We start from the raw sequence: 25,602 nt of genomic DNA, 5'->3' as shown, positions 1-25,602 counted from the left end.
TCTCACAACTCTCTCACAGGAATGAGTTGCACTGAGCCATTCGTACTACTTCATAATTTAACTGTTCATTTCTTGTATTATATATCTATCTATCTGTATATAATTTAACAGTTCATTTCTTGTGGTATATATCTATCTTTATAAATAAATATATAAAATTATCAGCAATCTGGTTTTATCTCTCTAGAGAACCCTGTCTAACACATCTATCATCATGTTCATAACACTAAGATTATAGAAACATACAAATGTGTAGTATTTGTTATATATTTGTCTTCTTTAGAGTTGAATATTTGGTACTAGAAGATTATTTTTTGTTCTACAAATACAACTAGTGTAAGAATTTCTCTATAGTACATATATTCTTTGAAATTTTACATTTACTCGCTTCTGTGTGAACTTCCTTACTTGAGTAAGTGTTAGAGTGGTCCCATTAAAAGAAACCCTCAATGGCCTGCAGCAGTTGCCAGATGTTACCTAAAGATTAACGTAGGTGTTTATACAGGCACGAGGAGACCCAAGAAGCAATGTTACTTGAACGGAGTTGAAGTTCTTTAATGAATAAAACTATTCATACCTATTGGGACTTGAGAAAAAAATATTTTATGACGCACTGGAAAACTTTTTTTTTAACTAGGTGTTAAATAAAGATGCTAGTCAAGGATATAATGTTTGCCAGTTATATTCCAAATACCTTAACAGTCAGTTTATATTTAACCATGGTAACAAACATAGCGGTATAATAAGTTGTGAGGTTGCCACTGTCAGCCTAAAAATAGGTAGCTGTAGCACCTCTGAAAGACCCAGTAGTGTCTGAAACAGTGTTAGCCTTCTGTGTTTAAAGTTCTCCTCAGAATGACATTTATAAACATTCTTTAGCAGAGTTACTTAGAAGCTAAATTATTCTTTGCCCAATGATCCGTAGAGTTATTCAAATGAAAGCTGTTAATTAAACATCAAGGACTGATTCAGAAAACAGAAAATGCTGGAGAAAGGTTTTATTTTGTCTTTTCTCAAAAACATGCGTTACTGTTGAATTGATTTTGATTCACGGCAACGCCACGTGTGTTAGTATAGAACTGTACGCCATAAAGCTTTCCAGGCTTTAACTGTTCAGAAAGATCACCAAGCCTTTCTTTTGAGATAGCTCAGAGTGGGTTCAAACCACCAACCTCTTGGTTAGTAGATTAGTGCTTTCCCGTGTACATCACCCAGGGACTCTGGAGAAAGGTATATAACCTAAAATTCTTTCTATTCAAACTTTTGACCAAAATAAGTATCCTTATTAAGACGTATGTTAGTGGGGTCATATCAAAGTAAGACCTCGCTAGTTTGCTTTGTTTTGGGTGTCATGTTCCACCCGCCCTCCCCATGGGGTTAGAATTCCATAAGATAAAGAGTTCTGGTTCCACATTGCTTCATCACTCTAAACAAGCAGAAGTATAGAAAGAGCTGCTGCTTGCTGCCTGTGCCCGGATAGCCTGAATTGCTCTACAGAGGACTACCTGGCAGCCCTCAAGACTTGAAGGACTGCCAGTGTCTCACAACTGTCTCACACGAGTGAGTTGCACTGAGCCATTTGTACTGCTTTATAATTTAACTAACTGTTATCTATCTGTATAAATATATAAATAATTATTAAAAAAAAAAAAGAAGTATAGAAAGAGCAAGTTAGTAAGGTAGCCTTATTCAATTTAATATTTCTAAAACTTTGAGAAATCACTTGAGATCTTTCGTTTGCCCATCTCAAAATGAGAAGCAGCAGTATATATTTAAATTACTGCTTGCTTGCTCACAGTGGCACTTGAGTATGAGTTCTTATGATACGGCCCTGTTCGATACATGCCTTCATGAAGGAAACAGAAGTTACAGGTGCTATAGAAAAGTGTGGTGAAGAAACCAGATGGTGCCAGCAATTAGAATAGTGTCTGGGGCTTAAAGGCTTATTTCCAAACGAGCAACCATCTATGTAAGAGGTCAAATAAGTCCACATGGAAGAAGCACACCAACATCCGTGTCTCAAGGATTATAAATTATATAATCCAAATATGAAAGAGAGAATATTAGAGCTTAAATTGTGAGATTCGGGTTTGCAAAACGCTATGGATGACAGTACAGTGGTATGTATGACATACGGGAATCTGCATAGAGTGTTACATTTGGAGTGGGGGAAGATATGGATAAGAAGGATAGGGTGGTTTGTATTGAAAGAAATCATGAAGGGTTTTTGAGACCTTGCAGTACTCTTTTTTGAGTCCTGATTTGTACATATGATGTTTGTAAAAACTCATCAAAATGAACAACTATATATAATTATCTAACTATATTTTTATTAAAATTACATATATACACGTATCTATACATATTTGTGCATACATGCATACCAGACAGTGCTTAGTTCTGTTGTACATAGGTCATTGCAAGTCAGAACCAACTCAGCAGCATGCAACAACACACACACACACACACACACAACTGAACAACTCACTGCCATCAAGTCAATGCTGACCCACAGGGACCCCCATGTGGGTTTCCAAGACTGTACCTATTTAAAGAAATAGAAAGTCCTGTCTTTCTCCCTTGCACCTGCTGGTGGTTTTGAACTGCCAACCATGCAAATACAGTGAACCCTCGCCATTTCGTGCTTCGACTTCCGCGGCTTCACTCTATCACAGTTTTTGCGTAACAGCACCCACTGCCTACACCCGCTCCTTCAGAGGAAAAAGACGGCGACCCACCTGTAGAGTACATCCCTTAAGTCATTTCATAGGCTATTGATTACAGTATTTGTAAGAACTATGTATAATAATACTGTATGTGAAATATGTAATACTGTAAACTAGATGCCATAAATAATATAATAAATAACAAATGATAATTGTAACATCCAAAATGTTTTACTGTATTTTCCCTTTTTCATTTAATAAATTGGGTAATACGAGTGTAATGGTGACTAAAGGGTGTTTTTTCATGTCCTCTATGCTCTAACTACGAAAATATTTGATTTACAAATAAGGAATCCTACTTCGCAGAATTTCATTTATCACGGTAGGGCCTAGAACCGATTAACAGCGATAAACGAGGGTTCACTATATATACATACAGACACACATATATCCAGACATTAGTCAGGTCCCCTTTCTTTTGAGAGTAGAATTCAGTTCAACCCAGCTTCATCAGAGTATATTCTATACTCACTTGCCATACAGTCATTCTGACTCAAAGGGATCCTTTAGGGCAGAGTAGAACTCCCTCTTTGGGTTTGTAAGACTTTAACTCTTTACAAGAATAGAAAGCCTCATCAGCAGAGTAGTGGAAATATACTGCTGACGTGGCTAAACTACTAAAAAATCAGGAGTAAAGCAAATCTCAGGGAGGATGAATCCAGTATTTACCATGCTGGCCTGTTTTGCTTTCCCCCATTCATACCCCTCTCTGGTGCTCTTATTGTCTTCTTTGTCCACAGCTTTCTCCACACTGTGGTAACACACCTAGAGGCTGTTCCAGATCAGCTCCGATTTTAGAAAGTTTGTAGGCAGCCAGTGTAGGTCATATGGATATACCTAGACTAATCACTGTGGCCAGGAAGGCTGCCTAAGTCACACACCCACTTCTTTGATCAAATGGAAGAATTATGGGCATCACAGATATGGTCATTAGGAAAGTTGGTGGGAACTGGAAATCTCTATTTCATGTAGGTTATGCTATAAGATCCATATTTTTATGAATGTTTATCAAACAATTCATAAATCGCTATTAAAAATTTACATAAACTACGTTCACTGTGTAAACAGAACGGGAGTGCAATATTTCAAATTCTCCTATCCCAAGCCAACTAAGTTAACCCAGTATGCTCTTAAATGCTCTTCAGTCAAGATTGAAACGTTTAACATAAAAAGTCAAATATAGAAATGTTAGTAAATTACTAACATTCATGAAGTAAAAATACAAAAGATCAATTTTTTAAAATCTTTATAAAAAATCTATAGCTAAGCAGACTGGTTTTTAAGTTAACTGTAAATTAAAAACAAAAAGAGTGACACTAATGTAGGGCCATAAAGTAATGGAATGATAATCATCAATACTTCCAATGAAGTACTTTGTATATGAAAAGTGAGGTTGTATATACTTGTGATGTATTCTACTCAGAAAACAAATTATACATCAAAAGACCAACTGAATTCTTAGGTTTGTCTAATTTTTAGAATGTTCTAATTACCACTTATATCCAATTCAACTAAATTTTAAAATTACTTGGCTTTCCCTCATATAGAAAGCCTTAAAATGTAATTATTTTATTAAAAGAGATCTCAAAAACAAGTCATCAAAATGTTTTAAAATGTGAAAGAAACAGCTCACTGCAGATACTAAAAATCTAAGATACTACATATAAAAAAAAAATTTTAGAGAATGTAACCCTCACTCTAAAAAATTTTACTTTGTTTTCAAAAAAAGGATTTATTCTTACGGACTTACAAAGGAAGATATTACATTGATGCAGTTTATCTTGTAATGTTTAAGAAAATACAACTAATAAAGAATTAAGAAAATCAACTCTAAAAAAATCAAAATAAACATTTTGATTCTCAGTTTGGAAAACAGAAACCAGTCCAAGGGTTTATTTTACTTGAAAATTTGAGTTGTTGAATTGCAACTTATAAGAAAAATATACTGTAGCTTCTCCTAACATAAAAATTACAAAATTGTAACAAAAATTAAAACAAAATAATGTGTAATAGTTTTACAAAATGCTAAGTATATTCATAATCTTGGATATTTGACTTATTTAAAACTGATAATAACTAATATGCCTGTAAGACTAAAATTACAGGCACATACTTTTTAATTTATTTAGAAGTAAAATATGCATAAGGAAAACCAAGATAATTTTTCTATTAAAAAACATCCTAAAGTCGATCTTTTAAATTATTATAGGTGTTATCTAATATAATTCCATAGTACACAAAAAATAATCATTTAATATCTTAAAAGTTAAAAGCTTTGACCATTAACTTACCTTTTTTTGATACCAGACTATAGCATCTGTGACTCTGGACGCCATTTATTCCACCGAAATCACACATTAGTCATTTTAGGCTGTGGGAGAGAGAAAAGCACACAAACGACTTTACTTGCACCTTCCAAAAGGAGACTGAACAACACACATACACAGAAAGTACTCTGCTTACTTGCAGAGCAAGGGATGTATGACTATACTTATATTACACCCTTCCTCATTACTATTTTAGCAACAGGTTCTCTTAAGTAAACAAAAATCAGTTGCCATAATAAAAGAAGGTTCTTTCTGCATGAATATAACCCTTGACTTTTTTTTCCAAACAGGTTAAAGTTGTTTTTTTAAAAATGTCTTTTTGTTTAATCATTTTATTGGGGCTCATACAACGCATCACAATCCATACATAAATCAATTGTGTAAAGCACATTTGTACATTCATTGCCCTCATCGTTCTCAAAACATTTGCTCTCCACTTAAGCCTTTGGCATTAGCTCATTTAAAAAATAAGTCTGTTAAATAAATTCCAGAACCTCCTAGTTTATACTGGAAGTGTTTCATAGATGAATTCATGTGTAAGAGAAATCCACCCACTGATAGATCAGTTTTTTCTATAGCTACTACATGGGGACAATTACTATCAATTACTAATGTTAAGGGATGATTTAACAAAGATACCTAAATTTAAAATCATATCAAGTTTTCTGATATTCATATATATAAATTGGGCTTCATATATCAAAAAACTGAAAAGCATGTAATATTAATTCAAGAGGATGACTCCCAATAACATATGGCAAATACACACCTGAGATAAACCCCAATATGAACAAACCAAAAAAATACAGAAAATGTTGAAAACCAGACCATCTCCAACATGGCATCAGAGGGAGGATCAGCTGTTTTAACTGTCCAAGTCAGGTTTATGTCTTTGCTCTTCTCTGCTCATCTCTCCAATGCAGTCTGTTCAGTAACCACTTTCCGCCCGCATCCCCTCTATTATGGATAGAGGGAGATCACCAAAGGCTTCCCATGTAGTGCCCACAGATGTATCTTGGGGCTACCACTGTCATTCATGGCCTTCTGCATACCCGATTCTCACAGTTTAGGTCTGATTACTATTCCCTCCATTGACTTTGGATTTATGATTTAGAATCCTTCTGACTGATGTTGATGTCCTTCATCTGTGTGGATCTAGTTAACATCTCATTTAGATGGCTGCTTGTTTGGAAACAAGCCTTAAAGACCCCAGATGCTATTTTATCTGATAGATGAGCACCATCTAATTTCTTCACCCCGTTTTGCTATAGAACCCATATCTTCCGTGATCCTTTCCAGAGGGCAAATATCAAGCAAGGCCATGATGTAAGAACTAATTGTTATTAGGCTAGAGCTAGGCTAGAATTAGAGTGAGCCCAAAACCCATTCCTGAATCTGTGTGTTTTTTTTATCTGACTTTGGCTCCTTTTCAAAGCCTCCATATTAGTTTTTTACAAAGAGTCTTATCCATCATCTCCTTGGGGCATAACGATCTTCCATTAATAGTCTTTGATTAGACACTGGTACTAAATTTTTAAAGCCCTGTTGAGAGAGGGCTATTGGCCAATGTACACTAACTCCAGATCACAGTACCTGAATTATTCACTTGTACAGGATGAATCCTTACATGGCTGGATGCTATTTACACAAACACTGGGAGTTGGTTGTAAAAGAAAACTTAAAATAATATCCACTGAGAATGTCAGTCACAGGTTGGCCAGAATAATACATACTGTATATACTTGAGTATAAGCCAACCCGAATATCAGCCGAGGCACTTAATTTTACCACAAAAACTGCATTAAAAATGTGCTGGAAAACTCATGCTTATACACGAGTATATACGGTACCTTCATCTAGCATATAGGGCCTTGATGTAGCAAGGCCATCCTTGTCCACCTAAAAACCGCTCAACAATCTTGGTACAGCTGTCTTCCACTTCCTTAGACACCACGCATTTTCCAACTTAAGTCCTCATGTTACAAGTGTGTCTGAAATAGACACACCTTCATTATTTGTTTGCCAAGTCAATTGGTAAATTTTCCTAATCATATTCCCTCCCCATCAAAAAATAAAATAATCAAAGCATTAAAAATGGTACAAATATATAAAAATATCTAGATTTTTCACTTTGTACTCCTGACTTATGAAAAGGGTTTTGTAACTTCTTTTGCACTTTGATTTCTCTATCTTTCAGTGAATGATGTTTATTGACACAAATTCTAGATTATCTACTAAAACAAAGGCCCTCTCTACTAACCTCCCCTGAGTACAATACACATTTAGTATACAAAAGGTGAAAGGATTTTTTATGCCCCCACTATATTACACATATGAACTGTTAGATAATATTTAGAGAATATTTAAATAGTCACAGTAATTTTAGAAAGAGGCTTTGATATATATGAGAAAAAGATTGCCTGCTTCAAAGTAAAATGAGATGTTTCCTCTATTCTTTGGCTTACCAACTACTGTACATTTAAAAACAACACCTACAATAGCAATCCAGTATATATAATGTTCTAAATGTCCTTAATTAGGTTTACTTGTTTAAAATAATAACCCCATCAGCAATGGCAGGATTTGCTCTGCAAACTCATTTACTAGTTTTTCCATTTTGTCAACAACCTTTCAGTGACACTGAGTGGCTCATACCTATTTTTAAAACAGGTTTGACAGCATGTTGAATCATCTGACAAAGCACACTCAAAGACATCCAAAATTCACATGAGTATAAGCAGCAAGAATATACTAATAATCTTTTATTATATATGAAATCCACTGTTCAGGATGATAAATTTATAGATTCTATGCTGATGATAGCCCACTGCTATTAAGTTGATTCTGACTCCTAATGTCCCTGTAGGACAGACTAGAACTGAGTTTGCAAGTCTGTAAATCTTTATGGAAGACTGCCACATCTTTCTCCCTCTGAATGGCTGGTGAACTGCCAACCTTCAAACAGCTGGGTGCTTTAATCTCTGTATAATCAGGGATTGTGTGGTCATGTTAAATCACTTTAATAACTTTATGGCTTTAAAGTTCCTTTACAGAAATAAATACCATCAAATTTTGGAACGATGGCAGCATAATCAAACCATCATTCTAACCTTTCTCCACAAATTCAGTAGGAAACAGAACCAGAAAACGGTGCTCATCTTTGAGACTGAAACAGGAAGCAGAGCAAAGCAGTAGGGAACTGCAGACAGGGGAGAATCAACAAATCAACGAGGAGTCACATGTGGTAGGAAAATCACTTTTCTCCATCCCTAACCAACACAGACCTTGCCAGTACAATAAGAGATGACTCCAAGTTTCTGCTGCCAAATCAAAAAGTCAAGCCTCTCCGGAGGGGGGGATGGTTCCACTTCACATGTGCCATCCAACTACCCTTACCTGGGCAGTGTCCATTTAAACCTACTGAGTGACCACAGAAGGCCAATGCAGGAGTGTATGCTCTCATAGTCAACACTCCGTACCTCCACATACCATATAACTGAGGCCTTAGAGCCTCAGAAGAGGCCTCCTAGGATGTTCTGTTGTGTGTGTGGTCCTCCTTTCAGTTGGTGCTGAGGGCTGCTGGCTGATGCTGTGTGCCAAGAAGTAGACATCTTTGGCAGGGGCTATACTGTACAGTCAGAATCAGCGACAATGAGAGCTATGAGACACTCTCAACCAACATACTACAGGGAGGGCTCTAATAGCAGCAATGTCGACCTCCCTTGAAGTTCATTTGGAGCTAAACAGTCCCTCCACCTGGACACTGTCAATTGCTACATAGAAGAACCTGGTCGTGAAATCTGCTCCCACAGTCAGCACTGAATCTGCCTTCCTGCTTATCCCTTAGCTCTGGCCTTTGAAACCAACAAGACAAAACATCCTGGGAGTCAATGCTGAATAGTCTGCCCCCACTTTCAGCTGGTGCTGAGGACTGCTGGCTGAGGCTTCTGTGTGTTAGGACTCCTCCGTCCCAAGTTGAAGCTGCACTCATAGCTGACAATCTCCCTGGAGGACACTGATAGAAACAAGGCCGACTTCCACAGGGATCTGACCAGAGTGACTCCCGGGAGCCCACTTGGTAATTACTGGTTGCCAGGTTGTTGCAAACTGTGGAAGCTCCCATAGGCTGCACGCATATGCCTCCCTGTAGCTCAGGTCTCTGACACAAACAGAGCAGCACTCCCTGGGAACCGATTGAGTTTGTCTGCCCCACCTCACAGCAGACACTGAGCACGGCCAAATGAGGCTGCTTTGCTGTGCACTAAGAAGCCGGCATTTTGAGAGGAGGCTACACCCACAGCCAACATACTATGGGGTAGGGTCTAATAGCAACCAGGCTGACCTGTTGGATCCACCATTCCAAGGGTGACTATCCCGTTACCAACAAGTACCTACCAGCAAACTTCTACAAAGGTTCCCTACAGTGGAGTCAGAAGATGATGGGTTCACCTAACAGATGGCTCCCCCAAGCACCAAGGACCACAGTCTATGAAACAAACCAAACAGACCTCTCGACGTGCTTCCTGAAATGGAGAACATCTACCTGTGCTTCCCCTGAATGCCAACTCTGATATAAACAGAGTAGACAAGTATTTCATGTGGACTATTTAACCTTCCAACCATAGTCTCGCTTTCTCTCTCCCCAAACGACCTGATGGATCTGGAAAGAGGCAAAAACAAAAATTTTAAAACTCACTGCCAGTTGAGTCAATGTAGCAACCCCCATACAGGTTTCCCAGACTGAAACCATTTACAGGGTTAGAAAGTCCACCCTTTCTCTACAGGAACTGCTCATGATTTCCAACTGTCCACTATGCCCAACACATAACCACTACACCACCAAGGAAGGCTCCTCTGGGTAGAAGACAGGGAATATATGAATAGGACTCAGTTGTAAGTGCTTGTTAAACAGGATTGTGATTGCCATCCTGCTGCATATAAACTGAGTCCTCTTTGAAGCCAGGGATCTCACTACTTAGCAAGAACCAGTGGAGGAATACATCCATTGGACCGAGATCCCTGAACTGTGAGCCTCCTTGATCCAGAAGACAGCTTTGACATCATAAGAGGTGTACCTGAATTGGGGGGTGGGTGGGAGGTGAGTTAATTAAAGAGAGGATAGGCTCTGAAACGTAGTCAGGGCAAAAGAGCCAGGTCAAGACGAAGGCCAAGGCAAACAGACTATGAGATGGAGCACAAGCTAAGCGCTGACATTGAAATTGTGAGGCAGAGCAGCAGCTGACTTCCTGGCCCATGGAAGCAGAGACCAAGGGAGCATGTGACTAAAATGCTTGAGAGACTTGGCTGTGGCTGAACCAATGGCTGTATCCTTACTGTGTTTTGTTTTAACTCTGGCATGGGGTAACCTATTAACTTCCCTAATAAATAAGGTGACCAGATTTTAACATTGGTAAAGTGGGACTCCATTGATAAAACTCATATCCTGGCGAAATAGCCACATGGCAGGCGAAAACCGTATACCTTGCTTGTCATGCATTCTTTCCAAAAATCAGGACTTTTTAAAAATGTCGTGAGATGCGGGAAAAATTGTTAAAAATCAGGACTGTCCCGCCAAAAACAGGATGTCTGGTCACCTTACTAGTAAACCCCCCTAATTGTGAGTTTTGCCATGAGTTCTGTATGGTCACTGCAACAGATTAACAAACCCAACAGAAAAGCGTGTCATGGGAGGAAGAGTTGGCAACAGAGTAAAGAAGGGTGGCATGTGGAAAAGGCATGTCTGACCTCTGCCCTCTGACAACAGGGAAGCCAGAGGAGATCAGCTATGGCCTTCCACTCTTTTTCAGCTGGAGGCAATGAGTTGATCTTAGTGAGAGGAACAACTCGAGAAAAGGTGGGTGAGAACAGGTGCACAACTCCGACATAATAATCAATTCCACTCAATTACACATGTAAAATCTGGGGAATTGCTGTCCGTTTTATTGTATATATTCTCAACAACAAAATAACATTTCAGGGGAGAGAGGAGTAGCATAAAAGCCTAAAATGGGTACTATGAACACAGATATTTTATCTTCCTGAGCAACAGACAGGATGATGGATGTTATGATATGAAAATATTCTAATCCTAAAACCGCAAGGCTAACTGTAATTATAACGTTTACATTTTGCTATACATAGTCACTCTAAATTAATTCTCCTTTTGTGGTTTTAATTATCTTTTTCAAAAACATCTGAAATTACTCTTTGTTAGGTTTGATGCAAAATGTAATTATGATGCCAAAGACTAGGGAGGAAAAAGAGTATTAAGAAGACAATTAAGTCTGTTTTTATAGCATATCACTATGTAATATAGTAGTAACCAATAAGTACTCTTTGTACAGATCAAATATAAGATTTTTAACCATTCCCTACATTAGAAATCATGCTAGAAAAACATTAGACTATCAATACTACATATATTACACGTACCTCTTTTTTCTCAATCTTTGCATTTGTCAGAATTAAAGATAATTCCACATTTATGCTCCCTCTTGACACTGCTTATGCTCTTTTTTCCATTCCATCCTTTCTCCACTCAGCCATCCTAAGGCAGTTCAACTCTTACTGCCTCGAAGCTTTAGCTTCTTACAAGTGTTCTTTTATATTTAAAAAAATGTGAAAGCTTACTCTCTCCCTTTCAGGAAGATCTTCACTAATTAATCAAGTTCTTAAATAAAAACACAAAGCAATATAACTATCGCATAAGTCACTTGGTCACATGAGGAAAAAGAGAAGCTGCATTCTTCCTTTTTGCCTAAGTACTCAATACAGATATACCCCTATAGTGAAGTGAAATTTCTTAATTTGGCTCTTGTATCTGCAATTCCGTAACTGGCACTCAAAGGTATGCAAACAGGGCATGTGAAACATTAATAGAGGGGATTAGTCAGTTTAGTTGCCATGACTCCTCAGCTATAAAAGCTATCACAGAAGTAGAACCAGAGAATTCCTGGGACCATAGAGGAAGAAGAGCCTTTAACACAGTGGTTCTCAACCTTCCTAATGCTGCAACCCTTTAATACAGTTCATGTTGCAGTGACCCCCAGCCATAAAAGTATCTTTGTTGCTACTTCTTAAACTGTAATTTTGCTACTGTTATGAATTGGGTCACCCCTGTGAAAGGGCCTTTCAAACCCAAAGAGGTCGCAACCTATAGGTTGAGAACCAGTACTTTTAACAGAATAATTTGAAATTCCTGCCTGAAGTGGTGAAGGCAGCAGATGTCATCCATGATGAGACCAGGGGCCGAGGCCAGGAGATTATTAGACAGAGCAGTGCAGAGACTACAAGGCTTTGAGGTAGAGTGGCAGATGGACTTCTCGGTGCACAGAGGGACCAAGTGGCTGAAAAGCTGAGGGCAAGAGAAAAAGACTTGGCTGCTGGCTGAGGAAAGGTGTTGCTGGGGACAAAGACTATAGCTTCAATTTTTCTGAGCCTAACTTGTGGTAACTTCCACAATGTTGTTGTTGTTGTTGTTAGGTGCCACAGTGACCCTATGCATAACAGAATGAAACACTGCCCAGGCCCTGTGCCATCTGCACAAGTGTTCATATGTTTAAGCCCATTGTTGCAGCCACTGTGCCAACACACCTCATTGAGGACTTTCCTCTCTCTTGCTGCTCCTTCACTTTACCAAGCATGCTGTTCTTCTCCAGGGACTGGTCTCTGCTGACAATATGTCCAAAGGATGTAAGGCCAAGTCTTGCCACACTTGCCTCTAAGGAGCACTCTGCAAGACAGCTTTGTTTATTCTTGTAGCATTCCTTTTTTTTTTTTTTTTCCTTTTTTTTTTTCTTGTAGCATTCCATAGTACTTTCAATATTATTGGCCAGCATACTACTTCACACACATTTATTCTTCTTCGGTCTTTCTTATTCAAATGTTCAACTTTCACATGTATATGAGGCCATTGAAAGCGCCATGGCTTGGGTCTGGCACACCTTCCTCCTCAAGCTAACAGCCTTGCTTTTCAGTACTCTAAAGAGGTCTTGTACAGATTTACCTCATGCAACTGCATTTTGACCTCTTGACTGCTACTTCCAGGAGCATTGCTTGTGAATCCAATCGAAACAAAATTCTAGAAAACTTCGATATTTTCTCCATTTATCATGATGATATCTATTTACTGGTCCAGTTGTGAGGATTTTGGTTTTTTTTACCTTGAGTTGTAATCCATCCTAAAGGTTGGATTATATTTGATTCTTGATCTTCATCAACAATTACTTCAAGTCCTCCTCACTTTCAGCAAGCAAAGTTGTGTCATCTGCATATTGAAGGTTGTTCATAAGCCTTCCTCTGATCCCGATGCCACATTCTTCTTCATATAAGCCAACTTCTCTGATTTGCTCAGCACAGACTGAATAAGTATTGTGAGAGGATATAACCCTGACACTCACATTCTGATTTTTTTATATCATTTTATTGAGAGTACTTGCAATGCTTATTACAATCCATACATCAATTGTATCAGGCATATTTGTACATAAGTTGCTATCATTCTTTTCTAGAGACAGTTACTTTCTATTGATCCCTTGGTATGAGCTCCTCTTTTTTCCTCACTCCCCCCACCCTCATAACCCCTTGATAGATTATAAATGATTATTTCCAAGTCTCACAACGAACACTGTCTCCCTTCCCCCATGGTTTCTGTTGTTCTTTCCCCTGGAGGGGTGCGTGTGGTTGTGTGTCGATCAATTTCCCCTTCTTCCACTCCTCCCTGCTTCACCCTTCCCATCTGGTATCTCTCTTCCCATTCCTGCTCCTGGGTTGCGTGTGTCCCGAGCTCCTACCTCTTATCTACAGCTGTGTACATGCTCCGGTCTAGTCCAAAATGAGAGGTATCACTGGGGTCATGGTGGTGGGGATGAGGAGGCCTCAAGGAACCACAGGAATATTGTGTGTTTCATGGGTGCTTTACTGCACCCTTGTTGACTCATCCCTTCCCTGGGACCCCTCTGTGGGGAATGTTCCATTGTCTACAGTACAGATGGGCTTTGGGTCTCTGTTCCGATTCCCCTCCACATTCCTTATTTTAAACTATCCAGTATTCCCTTGTTCTGTTCTCACAACTACCTCTTGATCCATGTACAAGTTCCACATGAACACAACAATGTGTTCTGGAATTCCCATTCTTCTCATGGCTACTCATAGTTTGTTATGATCCACGCAGTTAAGGGAGTTGGCATATAAAACACAGTCAATAAAACACAGCACTATTCTGGTATTCTTTGCCTGAGTCAAGATCTATCTGACATCAGCAATGATATCTCTTGTTGCGCATTCTCTTCTGAATCTGACTTGAAATTCCCTAATAAACCCCTATAATTGTAACTGTTGTCTGTGAGTGGCTATTACAATGAATTATTGAACCAAGAAGAGACTTAAAGTCTCAGAGGAGAAATGACTGGTGTCAGACTTAGACACAGAGATAGAAAAGTATAGGATGATGTGGTGCAGTTAAGACATATATTAGAAAATAGCCACTCAAAGACAATAGTCACAATTGCAGGGGGTTATTAGGGAACTTCAAGCCAGATTCAGAAGAGGATGTGGAAAGTTTAAAATGTGGCACCAAAATAAACAAAACAAAACCCACTGATGTTGAGTACATCCGGATCCACAGCAATCATACAGGGCATAGTAGACTGCCCCACCACAAGATCTCCAAGGCTGTCAATCTTTACAAAAGCAGATGCCACATCTCTCTCCTACAGAACTAGGGTTTGAAATGCTGACTGAGGTATAGACAGTTTTGTGAGATGGAGGAGGACTCTGTGAATTGGTGTTGGACGTATGGGTTAATGTTGGACTTGTGGGCTTGGGCAGCACTGGGTTGGAATGTTTTCTTGATGCGCACTTAACCTTTATATAAAACTCTCTCTTATACAAGAATTTCTGTGGATTTGTTTGTCTAAAGTACCAAGATTAATATACTGACCTTTAGGTTAGCAGCCAGGGGCTCTAACCACTGCAGAGCCAGGGCCCTGGTTTTTTATATAACACCAAACCAAACTCATTACCATGAGTCTATTCTGACTCACAGCAACCCTCCAAGGAAGAGTAAGAGTCCAATGCTAAAAATTTTTAAAGAGCAAACTGTCTGATTTTCTCCCACAGAATGCCTGGTGGGTTAGAACTACTGATCTTTTGGTTAGTATCTTAATGCTTAACTCATTATACCACTAGGCCCTCCTTAGAATTTTTATCAAGACCTCTATAATTCCATTTTATTAATAAGTTTCTTCCAAATCCTTCCATTCCAAATTCATCTGTCCTGGTACCTCATGACATGAATAAGTTGTTTCTTATCGATTTTACGTAGCTGTTTGCGTGAAAGAGTCATTTTTATAGATTTCACATAGTTGCTGGCATATACCCCTGGCCCCATTAATAAGTTCTTTGAGAACAGGCGAATGTCTTTCCCCCGCAAACAAACCCACTGCCACTGAATTGATTCCAACTCACAGTAACCCTAAAAGACAAGAACTGCTCCTTGGGGGTCTCCAAGATTGTAAACCTTTACAGAAGTGGACAGTCTCATCTTTCTTCACCACTGACCTCCTGGTTAGAAGGCCAATATGAGAGGATACCACCCCTCCTCCCCCCCAAAAAAACAGAATTGTGCTGGGTGGAGCAGAGCTTTCGTAGTAGTAGAATGCATTTTTCCCGCTAGGCAAGCTAACTCGCTTTGAGTTAATGCACACAGTGGCATCACCTGGGAAGGTTCTCTTTGGTCACAGTTAATTTTTTCATAAAAGCAGTCTTGCTAGAACCTTGTTTTTGTGATGGCCAATTTGAGAGAACAGAGTGTAGCTGCGAAATTTTGTTTTCTGCTCAAGAAAAATGCCACAGAAAAGGTTGTGATGTTAAACACAGCTTACAAAGAGCGTTATGGGAAAAACTGAAACATGCAAGTGGTTTTCTCATTTCAAAAAAGGTGAAATATCGATTGATGACAAATCTTTTCCTGGATGTCCATAAACTTCCCTAACGGATAAACATGTCAACTCGTAGTACATTTAGAGTTCATTCCATCAGGTCAGACTGTTCATCAAGCTTTCTATTTAGAGGTTCTGAAAAGATTGCATAACAGTGTGCCACAAAAAATTGTGGCAGACGGGAGACTGGTTTTGCCACCACAAAAATGCACCTGCTCAAAACAAACAAACAAATAAATAAACAAAAATGCACCTGCTCATGCAGCCATCTCAGTATGCCAGTTTTGGGCAAAAAACAACATGCCTCTCTTGCCCTTGCTCTTTGCGACTTCTTTTTGTTTGTGCAAATGAAAAGGGACAAAAAGGACAGTGATTTGATGACGCAGAAGAGGTATAGGAAAAAAGAGGGAGGTGCTGTCAGCCATCCAAACATACGAGCTTGAAAAATGTGTCCAAGAATGGAATTGCAGATTTGGCAAATGTATTATGTAATAGACAGTACATTGAAGGTGATAAGGTTGTTTTGTAAAAAAAAGTTCAATACATAGCTCTGAAGAACAAAAATGCATTTTTGGGAGGGTACCATCTTGCACTTAACCCACAGTCAGTGTAATTACTTGTTCTGAGTTCTGTAACCTCTGATCTGTATTTAGCATAGAGGTTTACCAATCAAATTTTTTAAGTTATCAACCAAAGTACCATCAAAGATGAATGATTTTATGTGACAGAAATAGACATTCTCCTCATCTGACTCCTGTACTGTCCCAAAAAGCATATCATAAACACAAAATCATATTCGTTCCTAACACACAAAGGTAGTAACACATTTTAAAATGTAAAATACGACAAGTTGTATAAACCAGCCTATCATTCAATACACTAAAACATACCTATTTGCCTGTTAAAATGAGTTAAACTCAAACCTAGCAAGTCTAGCCCAATTCCATTCCCCAAAGCTAATATTAAATATAACTCAGTGCCTCCTCCACATCTAAGGCAAGCAATTTTTAGACCTCAGATCCTAGGAACAAAGCTGCTCTGACCATAGAAGGGTAGTAACTGCTCAGGTTCAAATCGAACTTCTCATACTAATAAAGTTTTTGTTGGTTGGGGAAGTAAAACTCCAATAGGAGGACTAGGCAAAGCACGGGCAAAAGAAGACCTTAAGTTTCAGAGCCGCTGCTTTCTAATCTAAAATTGTCATACTCTCTTGGAAAGATCTGAATTCTTCATCTGAAATAAAGATAACATGCAATTACTGTGAAGAGTAAACACCATTATACATACATAATTGTTTTCAATGTTAGGACAGAAAAAATGAAATGTGAAATGAGGTCCAATGAGTATAGTCATTCTATTTCTACTATACCAATTCATGATGGGAATATGTGCAAATTCGGTTTCCATTTTAAATGGAAGCATTGCTTAGTGTATTTCAGACAAGAGGATAATACATAGTGGGGGGGGGGGACTGTAGGTTAATAAGTTCTCTCCAAACCTATGTCACCAAAAGTGGTTTGTGCTGTAGTCAAAATAAGAGAATCTTTTAAAGAAATTTTTTTAAATACCAGGGTTCCTTAATTTTAACATGTACTCACAGAATGTTTGTTATCCCTTGAGCATTGTTTTAAGCTTTTTTCTAACACTTAAAAGATCTTTTAACTATCTAATTGATAGTGATTATTTTATTGTTGTACTGCTGGTTAAGCTAAATAAAATATAATTACTCATTTGAATAGTTTAACTTCCCTCACAGTCCACAATAAAGTTTTACCATCAACCAATCACACACTCTATGCAAATAATGATACAGGTGGTGCAAAAAATTAACACACTGAAAGCGTGGAGGTTTGAGTCTAGCAAGAGGCCTGGCCATCTATTCACCAAAAAAGTCAACCCTTGAAAACTGTGAATCACAGTTGTACTATGGAGATACTTGTATGGTTGGTGCAGTTCCACACAACAACAATAAAGCAAATATCACAATAAAGTCACAGTAATTTTTTGTTTTCCAGTACATATAAAAATTATGTTTACAATATATTAAGATAGTATATTAAGTATGCAAAAGGAATACTAAAAAGTTTGAAATATTTAGAGAATTACAAAAATGTATCACAGAGACACAAAATGGGCGCATGCTACTGGGAAAATGCCAGCAGATTTGCTTTATGCAAGGTTGCCATACACGTTCACTTGTTATAACATAGCACCTGCAAAGTCCACATAAAGTGAGATGTGCTTGTAAGAGCCTCCATTTGAAACATTAAACCCAATCAGAGTTCCAGCGATTCTTTACCAAAATTGTTGTTAGGTGTGGTTTTGTGGGTTTGGACACACAGTGAACGAAACATTGCCCAATCCTGCACCATCCTCACAACCGTTCTTATATTTGAGGCCCTGGTCGCAACCACTGTGTCAATCCATCTTGTCGAGTGCCTTCCTCTCCTGCCGTCCTTCTACTTTGTCAAGAATGACCTCTTTCTCCAGGGAATGGTCTCTCTACGACATGTCCAAAGTACATGAGACAATGTCTCACCATTCTTTCCTCTAAGGAGCATTATGGCTGTACTTCTTCCAAAAGAAGTTTTTTTGTTTTTTTGGCAGTCTTGTTTTTTTGTCTTTTTGGCAGTCCATGGTACTTTCAAACTCTTCACCAATTCCAAAATTCAAATGCATTTCTTCTCCAGTCTTCCTTATTCAGTGTCCAACTTTCACATGCATATGAGGTATCGTATATACTCGAGTATAAGCTGACCCAACTATCAGCCGAGGCATCTAATTTTACCACAAAAACTGCATTTAAGAAAATGTGCTGAAAAACTTGGCTTATACTTGAGTTTATAGGTAACTGAAAATACCTTGGCTTAGATCAGGCACAGAAAAGATTGAAGTTGTCAGGATTTCACCTTGCTCATATCCACAATCAACTCACAGAAACAGCTGTCAAGTTATCAAATTATGCATTATATCGGATAAATCTGCTGCACAAAACCTCTTTATAAAGTGTTGAAAAGCATGGAAGATACTTTGAAGACTACGGTGTGCCTAACACAAGCCTGGTTTCTAATCACCTGTACTAAAATAGAAGTGCACTGAACAAACACACAAAAAACTCTAAATTCACTACTGTTGGGGTCAATTTCGACTCCATGACCCCAGAGAACAGAAGAGAAATGCCCAACAAGGTTTCCAAGGCTGTAAATCATTATGGAAGCAGACTGTCACATCTTTACTCCACAGAGCGGCCGGTGGATCCAAACTGTTCATTTCACTTAGTAGACATGTGCTTAACCGCTGTGTCCCCAGCGCTACTTGGTAATGCACTACATGATACTCAAATGACTTAAAAAGTTAATAAACCTTCAAAATGATTGACTTTAAAGACTGACAATTGCTAATTATCCCTTATCATTAAAAACCTTGACAGGAACTCAAAAACATTAGAGATGTTGCCACCAGTAGCTGATTGATTTACTGAGTAAGCATTTCCTAACATAGCACCATTCTAGGCACTGCAAAGTAACCATGAACAAGAAGCCCAAGTCTGTGTCATGATGACACACTACAAATAGAGAAAACATAAAATAAGCAATGCATAAGATGGTTTCTGAACTATCTGCTTTCTGATGGGATCTGTCAGGAGTGCTCAGCAAGCGTCATGAAGGAAATAAACGGAGATGTGATTGGGACGGGGTGGGGTGCTTTCAGGAGGACAGCCCACAGAAGTCCCTTCTGAGATTATAAAATGAAACTTGATAGATGAGAACTGAAGGAAAGTACCTCCTGAAAGACCTTACAGCAGAATGAGTGCCATATTTTTTAAGGAACAGAAAGTAAATCAGGATAACTTAAGAGTAATGAAGAGAGGTCACAATAATTCAGAAGATGTCTGAATCGCTTCTCAGCCTTTTGGCTAAGATCAAGTTTAGTATCTGTTCTTACAAAAAATGTCTAAAAGGCAGGAGGGGGCCATATGGTAATAGTAATTTAACCGTAAACAAAACAAAAAAAATAACCGAAGTGATTCCAGCAGAGCAGCAAGATCTAATTCCCAACAGAGTATTATGGCTGCTGGGCAGCAACAGACAGGAGGTAGAACTGAAGAAGACAAGGTATTATTTATAATATTATTTTGAATACTTTGATTTTGGTAAAATGAACAGGTATGTATTCCTTTATTTATATATTTTCCATGAATTCCACATAAAATAAAATAAAAACTAAAGAATTCATGAGCTTCAGTTTACCACAAGCTTGTTTGTTTGTTTGTTTGTTTGTTTGTGGGCCACAAGCTTGATGGCACACCTTAGAGACCCTCCTCGTGGAGTAAACCTCATTCTTTAGTCAACAATAATTTCAGCTTTTACCTTAAGGTTCAACATGACATAGCACACAGTAATTCCATTCCATGAATTTCAACATAATCAACATGTTCATACTTTCAAGTTCTATTGTCTACAAATACTGACCAAATTAAAAACACTTAGATGTGAGTTCACAATGACTATTCCCCAGTTATTTCGTTTTCTTCTACATTTAAGCAAATGCATTGCTTACCACTGATTCTTTTACAATGGCTTTGTTGTATTATCTGAATTTTACTGTTTGACCTTGATTAGTTTGAGGTTACCTCGATTTAATCAGCCGGTAACATTTTCGAAGAAGGGCTCTGGAGTCCACACTCCCTAATTTCTCAAATATTAAAGTGAACATTTGCCTACATCCCTTGTATTTAAGTAATAATTGGTTTGGCATAGTAGGATGCTAATTGACTCCCATTATTCTAATCCCCTTTTTCCTTTTTGAAGGATATCATAAGTAAAGATCTGCCCTGTCCTTGCTTGCAGCTATGGCCATGCTACTGCTGTTGAGACATAGCACAAGTGTTGGGTGAGACTTCCAGTTGGGTTCCTTAAAAGAATCTGACTCATGCCAGCATGGAATAGGGAACCAGTGGAGAGGTCTAAGGAGCCAGCCCCAATCCCAACTATGTGGACACATGCCCTCCCCCTCCCCCCAAAGAATTTATTTCAGAGGACAGCACTGAATCTGCAGCTCAGGGAGAGGGACATGTCTGATCGGAGCACACGGGAGAAAATGAAGGGGGAGGAAGAGAGAGTGGAGCACAACCTGGCCCACAAACCCTTGAGGACGATGTTCCCACTCAGAGCAGCCAATCCACAGAAAAGACCACATGGCTAGCCCCACTATGAGACAGGACGTCCCTCACTGACCCACAACCCTACAGGGGAGACACATTGTGGGAATTCCATCTGATCTGATCCCACCACACCGAGGCAAAACATTAAGGGCGTGCAACAGAACAGCAAGGGGAACAGAGCAACGAAGTCCCAAGGGAATACCAAAAATGGACTTTGGGGCCAGGGCTTGGGTCCCCAACAGACTGCACTGGAAAACACTCCTAGAACTAACTACAAGCTTTGCTTTCTTGTTGTTTTGTTTTGTATCTTTGTCATTGGCTTGTTGCTGTTGTTTTGTTTTCTTTTGTTGCTTAGTTTTGCTCTGTCTTGTTTTTGTGCATGTTATTATCTCCGCAGTTATTTCTAAATAAGATAGGCTGGATGAACAATCTGGAGGAGAAAACAAAATGACTGACAGTTCTGGGGGACATGGGAGATGGGGAGGTTGGGGGAAAGGTAGTAGTGGTAACAAAGACAGGGACAAGGGACCAACAAGTGATCCAAATCGGTCATTAGGAGGGTATAGGAGTCCTGGTAGGGCACGACCAAGGTTAATGTAACCGAGAGGAATTACTGTAACCCAAATGAAGGCTCAGCATGACAGTGGGACAAGAGGAAAGTCAAAGGAAATAGAGGAAAGAGCTAGGGGGGAAAGGACATTTACAGAGGTCTAAATACAGGCATGTACATATGTAAATACATTTATATATGAGGATGTGGAAATAGATCTATGTGCATATATGTATAGATTTAGTAGTAAGGTAGCAGATGGACATTGGGCCTCCAATGGAAGAATACTCTCACTCAATGCAAGAATACTTCCTTTTATTAAACTGGCATTCCATGATGCTCACCTTCCCGACACAATCACTGAAGACAAAGCAGGTACATAAGCAAATGCGAAAAAAGCTGATGGTGCCCGGCTATCAAAAGATATAGCGTCTGGGGTCTTAAGGGCTTGAAGGTAAACAAGCAGTCATCTAGCTCAGAAGCAACAAAGCCCACATGGAAAAAGCACACCAGCCTGCATGTTCACAAGGCGCCGAAGGGATCAGTTATCAGGCATCAAAGAACAAAAAATCCTATCATTGTGAATGAGTGGGGAGGAAGGGTCACAGGGAGGAGATGCACCAGTCAGGGTACAGTGTAGCAACGATGAAATGTACAACTTTCCTCTAGTTCCTAAAGGCTTCCTCCCCACCATCATGATCCCAATTCTACCTTACAAATCTGGCTAGACCAGAGGATATACATTGGTACAGATAGGAACTGGAAACACAGGGAATCCAGGTCCGATGATTCCTTCAGGACCAGTGGTGAGAGTGGCGATACCAGGAGGGTGGAGGGAGAGTGGGGTGGAAAGGGGGAACCGATTACAAGGATATACATATAACCTCCTCCCTAGGGGATGGACAACAGAAATGTGGGTGAAGGGAGACGTTGGACAGGGCAAGATATGACAAAACAATAATTTATAAATTATCAAGGGTTCATAAGGGAGGGGGAAGCGGGGAGGGAGGGGGAAAATGAGGACGCAAATGTTTTAAGAATGATGAGGGCAATGAATGTACAAATGTGCTTTACACAATTGATGAACGTATGGATTGTGATAAGAGTTTTATGATAAACTAATAAATTAAAAATGATTTTAAAATGATTAAAAACTAATAAAATGATTTAAAAAACACAACAATAAAATTTGGTGAGGAATATTGAATAAAAAAAAGAACTAGCAGGAAAAAAAAAGACCTAGCATCTGAAAAGAAAAACAGACAAAAGCCTCCATTGGAAAGGAAGCAGAAAAATGTTTAAAAACAGAATAAATTGAAAAGGGAGATCTAATGAAGAGGTGTTGCATTCCAGGCTGGCTGCATTGGCTATAATGCATGCTCTTTGTCTGTTATTAAAGCTATTCCCATTCCTAGACTACGGTCAATGGGGATTCACCAGTTACTCAACCCACAGAGGGACCCCACAAATGGATTTTGGGCTTCCACTGTCATCTATAAAGTACTCTGAACACTGTTCAAGCCAGTTGAGATTTGCCCAAATTTATTTGTGTGTGTGTTTGTTGTTGTTTTCAACAGTTTTATTGGCATATACTTTACATCATACAATTCAATTCAATCACATCAAGAAGAGTGGTACAATTATCACCACAATCAGTTTTAGAATATATTTTTTAATTCTCGTGAAAAAGAATCTGACTCAATTGGGAAAGCCCTATGGTTTTTTCCCCATCCTCCTTCATATGCCCTACAGTAGTAGACTGCTGCATTAATGGCTCAAGTTCTACAAGGGGCATGAACTTGACACGACATCAGAAGTACATTCATGGGTAGAAAGGAGCTTCGGCTGATTGATAAAGCTATCATGCAGAACCTGGGCTGCTAATCTCCATACTTATCATAAATGATTAAGTTGTAGCCATTGTTACTAGCAATCAAACAAACCTAATATTTACTTCAGGGTATATTATTTTTGAGATGTCTCTGGGTGGTAACAAATGGGAACACACTTGCCTACTAACCAACAGGGTGGAGGTTTGAGTGCACTCAAGGTGGCTACAAAGGAAGGTCTGACAATCTAGAAAAACCAGTCAGTGCAAACCCTATGTAGTTCTCGTGGAATCTAGACTTCCTTGAGCCATTGAGGCTAGATGGAAGTCAGAAGTTTTTGCTCTGAGAAAATCTTTAACCTTAAACTAAAAATATTTCCTGAGATCTTCTTTAAAACCAAACAATAGTTTAGATTAGCTAGTAAAGAAGTCTATCCTGAGCATTGTGCCCTTTTAAGATCTGTGAATGAGGTCAGGCTGACAAGACTTGAAGACCCAGGGATTAAATGGGAAACGTGGGAGCAGAACTTTGTACTGATGTGAAGGAGCAATTCACGGGAGGGGGAGAGTGGATGCACAACTCAAAACGTAATTCTCACCACTGAATTACACATAGAAATTTTTGGAATACAGGTATGCCCCTTTGTGTTTAATTAGCAAAAATAATAAAAATGGAATAAAATATTTGTTGGGTTTTTTTCTTTTGGGGGGAGGAACCCTGTGGATGAAGTTTTATTCTTATATAAAAACACAGTCCTTTCCCGCTCCCGTCACACAATAAATAGCTGCTCCCTCACGGGGTGGGGGTGGGGCGTCCTGCTGCCAGGGCGAGGGGAGACCTAGGGCTGCCTGGTGTGCGGGTGTGCAAGTGGGCAACCCAGTCAGTCGTCGTCGCTGTCGTCACTGTCGTCGCTGCCTTCTGGCAAGTCGTTGTCGCCCATCTGCGCAAACCTTCCAGACTGCGCATCCCACATGTACCTGATGGTCACTTTGAACTCAGCCATCTCATAGCCAAAAAGCGTCAGGACACGGGCCTGCTCCGGTGTCAGCACATCGCCCTCCTTGCACACCTCGTAGTCAGACAGCAGGGTGACTACACCTTTCTTGAGGGCGTTGGGCAGGCCTAGCTGCCTCAGCTGTGGCTCCACGGAGTGCGGGAACTGCTCCAGGGGCCCAGGATCCAGGCTCACCGAGAAGGATGCTTTGTTACCGGCGTAGTCCATCTCCATGAACTTGGTGAACCACTCGTTCACTTCCTCCTTCGTTTGATTGGTGAAAAGGAGGCGGCCAAGGTCACCCTTCAGCTTCCTGCTGACCTGGGGCAGGTTGTCTTTGTACTCTTCAGAGGGGCTTCGACCCAAGGCCACCATCATCACTTTGCTTTTTCCAAAGAACATCCGGTTGTGCTTCCAAGCGTTCTGGATGTCCTTCAGCTTGCTGTTCCTCATGTTGGCCACGGAGAAGATGAAGAGGTACTTGTACGTGTCCACACATTTCTGAAGCTCTTCTATCAGGTTCTGTTTCAGTTCCAATCCCTTCTTAGCAGTTTTGGTTAAGATTTTCTTGTCACGCTTGGATTTAGGCATCTCGCCGCTGCCACGTGCAGTGGAAGGGCGCACTGCCCTATTTGTTGTTTTTTTAACCTATGGAACACAGTTCTACTCTGATACACATGGTGTCACCATGAGCTGGAACTAACTCGATGGCCACTGAGTATAATTTTTTTTAATCACCCTTTCATTCCACCAAAACTTTATAAGCATAGTTCTACATTAACTGTCTTCTATAATGGACTAATGCCTATGGGGACTTAAAGACTTGAAAGAAAACAAGTGGCCATCTAGCCCAGAAGCAACAAAGCCCACATGGAAGCAGCACACCAACATGTGTGATCATGAAGGGCCGAAGGGACCAGGCTTCCAGCACCAAAGGCTGGGTAGGGAAAAAAAAATCATATCATCGTGAATGAGGGTGGCACGTGATGGGGACCCAATGCCCATCTGTAGACAACTGGACATACCTTGCAGAGGGGTAGTGGGGAGGAGATGAGTCACTTAGGGTTCAGTA

The 25,602-nt window shown here is 39.5% G+C and overlaps 2 protein-coding genes and 1 pseudogene across 4 annotated transcripts in view; 1 reads left to right on the top strand and 2 right to left on the bottom strand.

Annotated features, from left to right (window-relative positions):
• Positions 1–25,602, bottom strand: part of PHTF2 (putative homeodomain transcription factor 2) — a 129,495-nt gene that overhangs the window by 90,231 nt on the left and 13,662 nt on the right. For all 3 annotated transcript variants that reach the window (XM_030885232.2, XM_045288781.1, XM_045288782.1), the window contains exon 2: positions 5,018–5,097. In XM_030885232.2, the coding sequence (XP_030741092.2) occupies positions 5,018–5,062 (45 nt within the window). In that variant the 5' untranslated portion in view covers positions 5,063–5,097. The remainder of the gene's footprint in view (positions 1–5,017; positions 5,098–25,602) is intronic.
• On the top strand, positions 19,890–19,993 carry LOC115869319 (annotated as a pseudogene).
• Positions 24,417–25,121, bottom strand: LOC101657394 (mRNA turnover protein 4 homolog). The gene has a single exon (XM_045288783.1). The coding sequence runs from the start codon at positions 25,119–25,121 to the stop codon at positions 24,417–24,419; it is 705 nt and encodes a 234-aa protein (XP_045144718.1).

Source organism: Echinops telfairi, unplaced genomic scaffold, assembly GCF_000313985.2.
Source record: "Echinops telfairi isolate 266 unplaced genomic scaffold, ASM31398v2 ScPeMD7_23;HRSCAF=83, whole genome shotgun sequence".
In the NCBI taxonomy this organism is placed as follows: domain Eukaryota; kingdom Metazoa; phylum Chordata; class Mammalia; order Afrosoricida; family Tenrecidae; genus Echinops; species Echinops telfairi.
Note: the sequence above shows the minus strand (reverse complement) of the source record. Positions and strands in the feature narration are given on the sequence as shown.

Excerpts from the sequence above, each read along its gene's own strand:
- LOC101657394 (XM_045288783.1), bottom strand. The coding sequence starts at position 25,121 with ATGCCTAAATCCAAGCGTGACAAGAAAATCTTAACCAAAACTGCTAAG.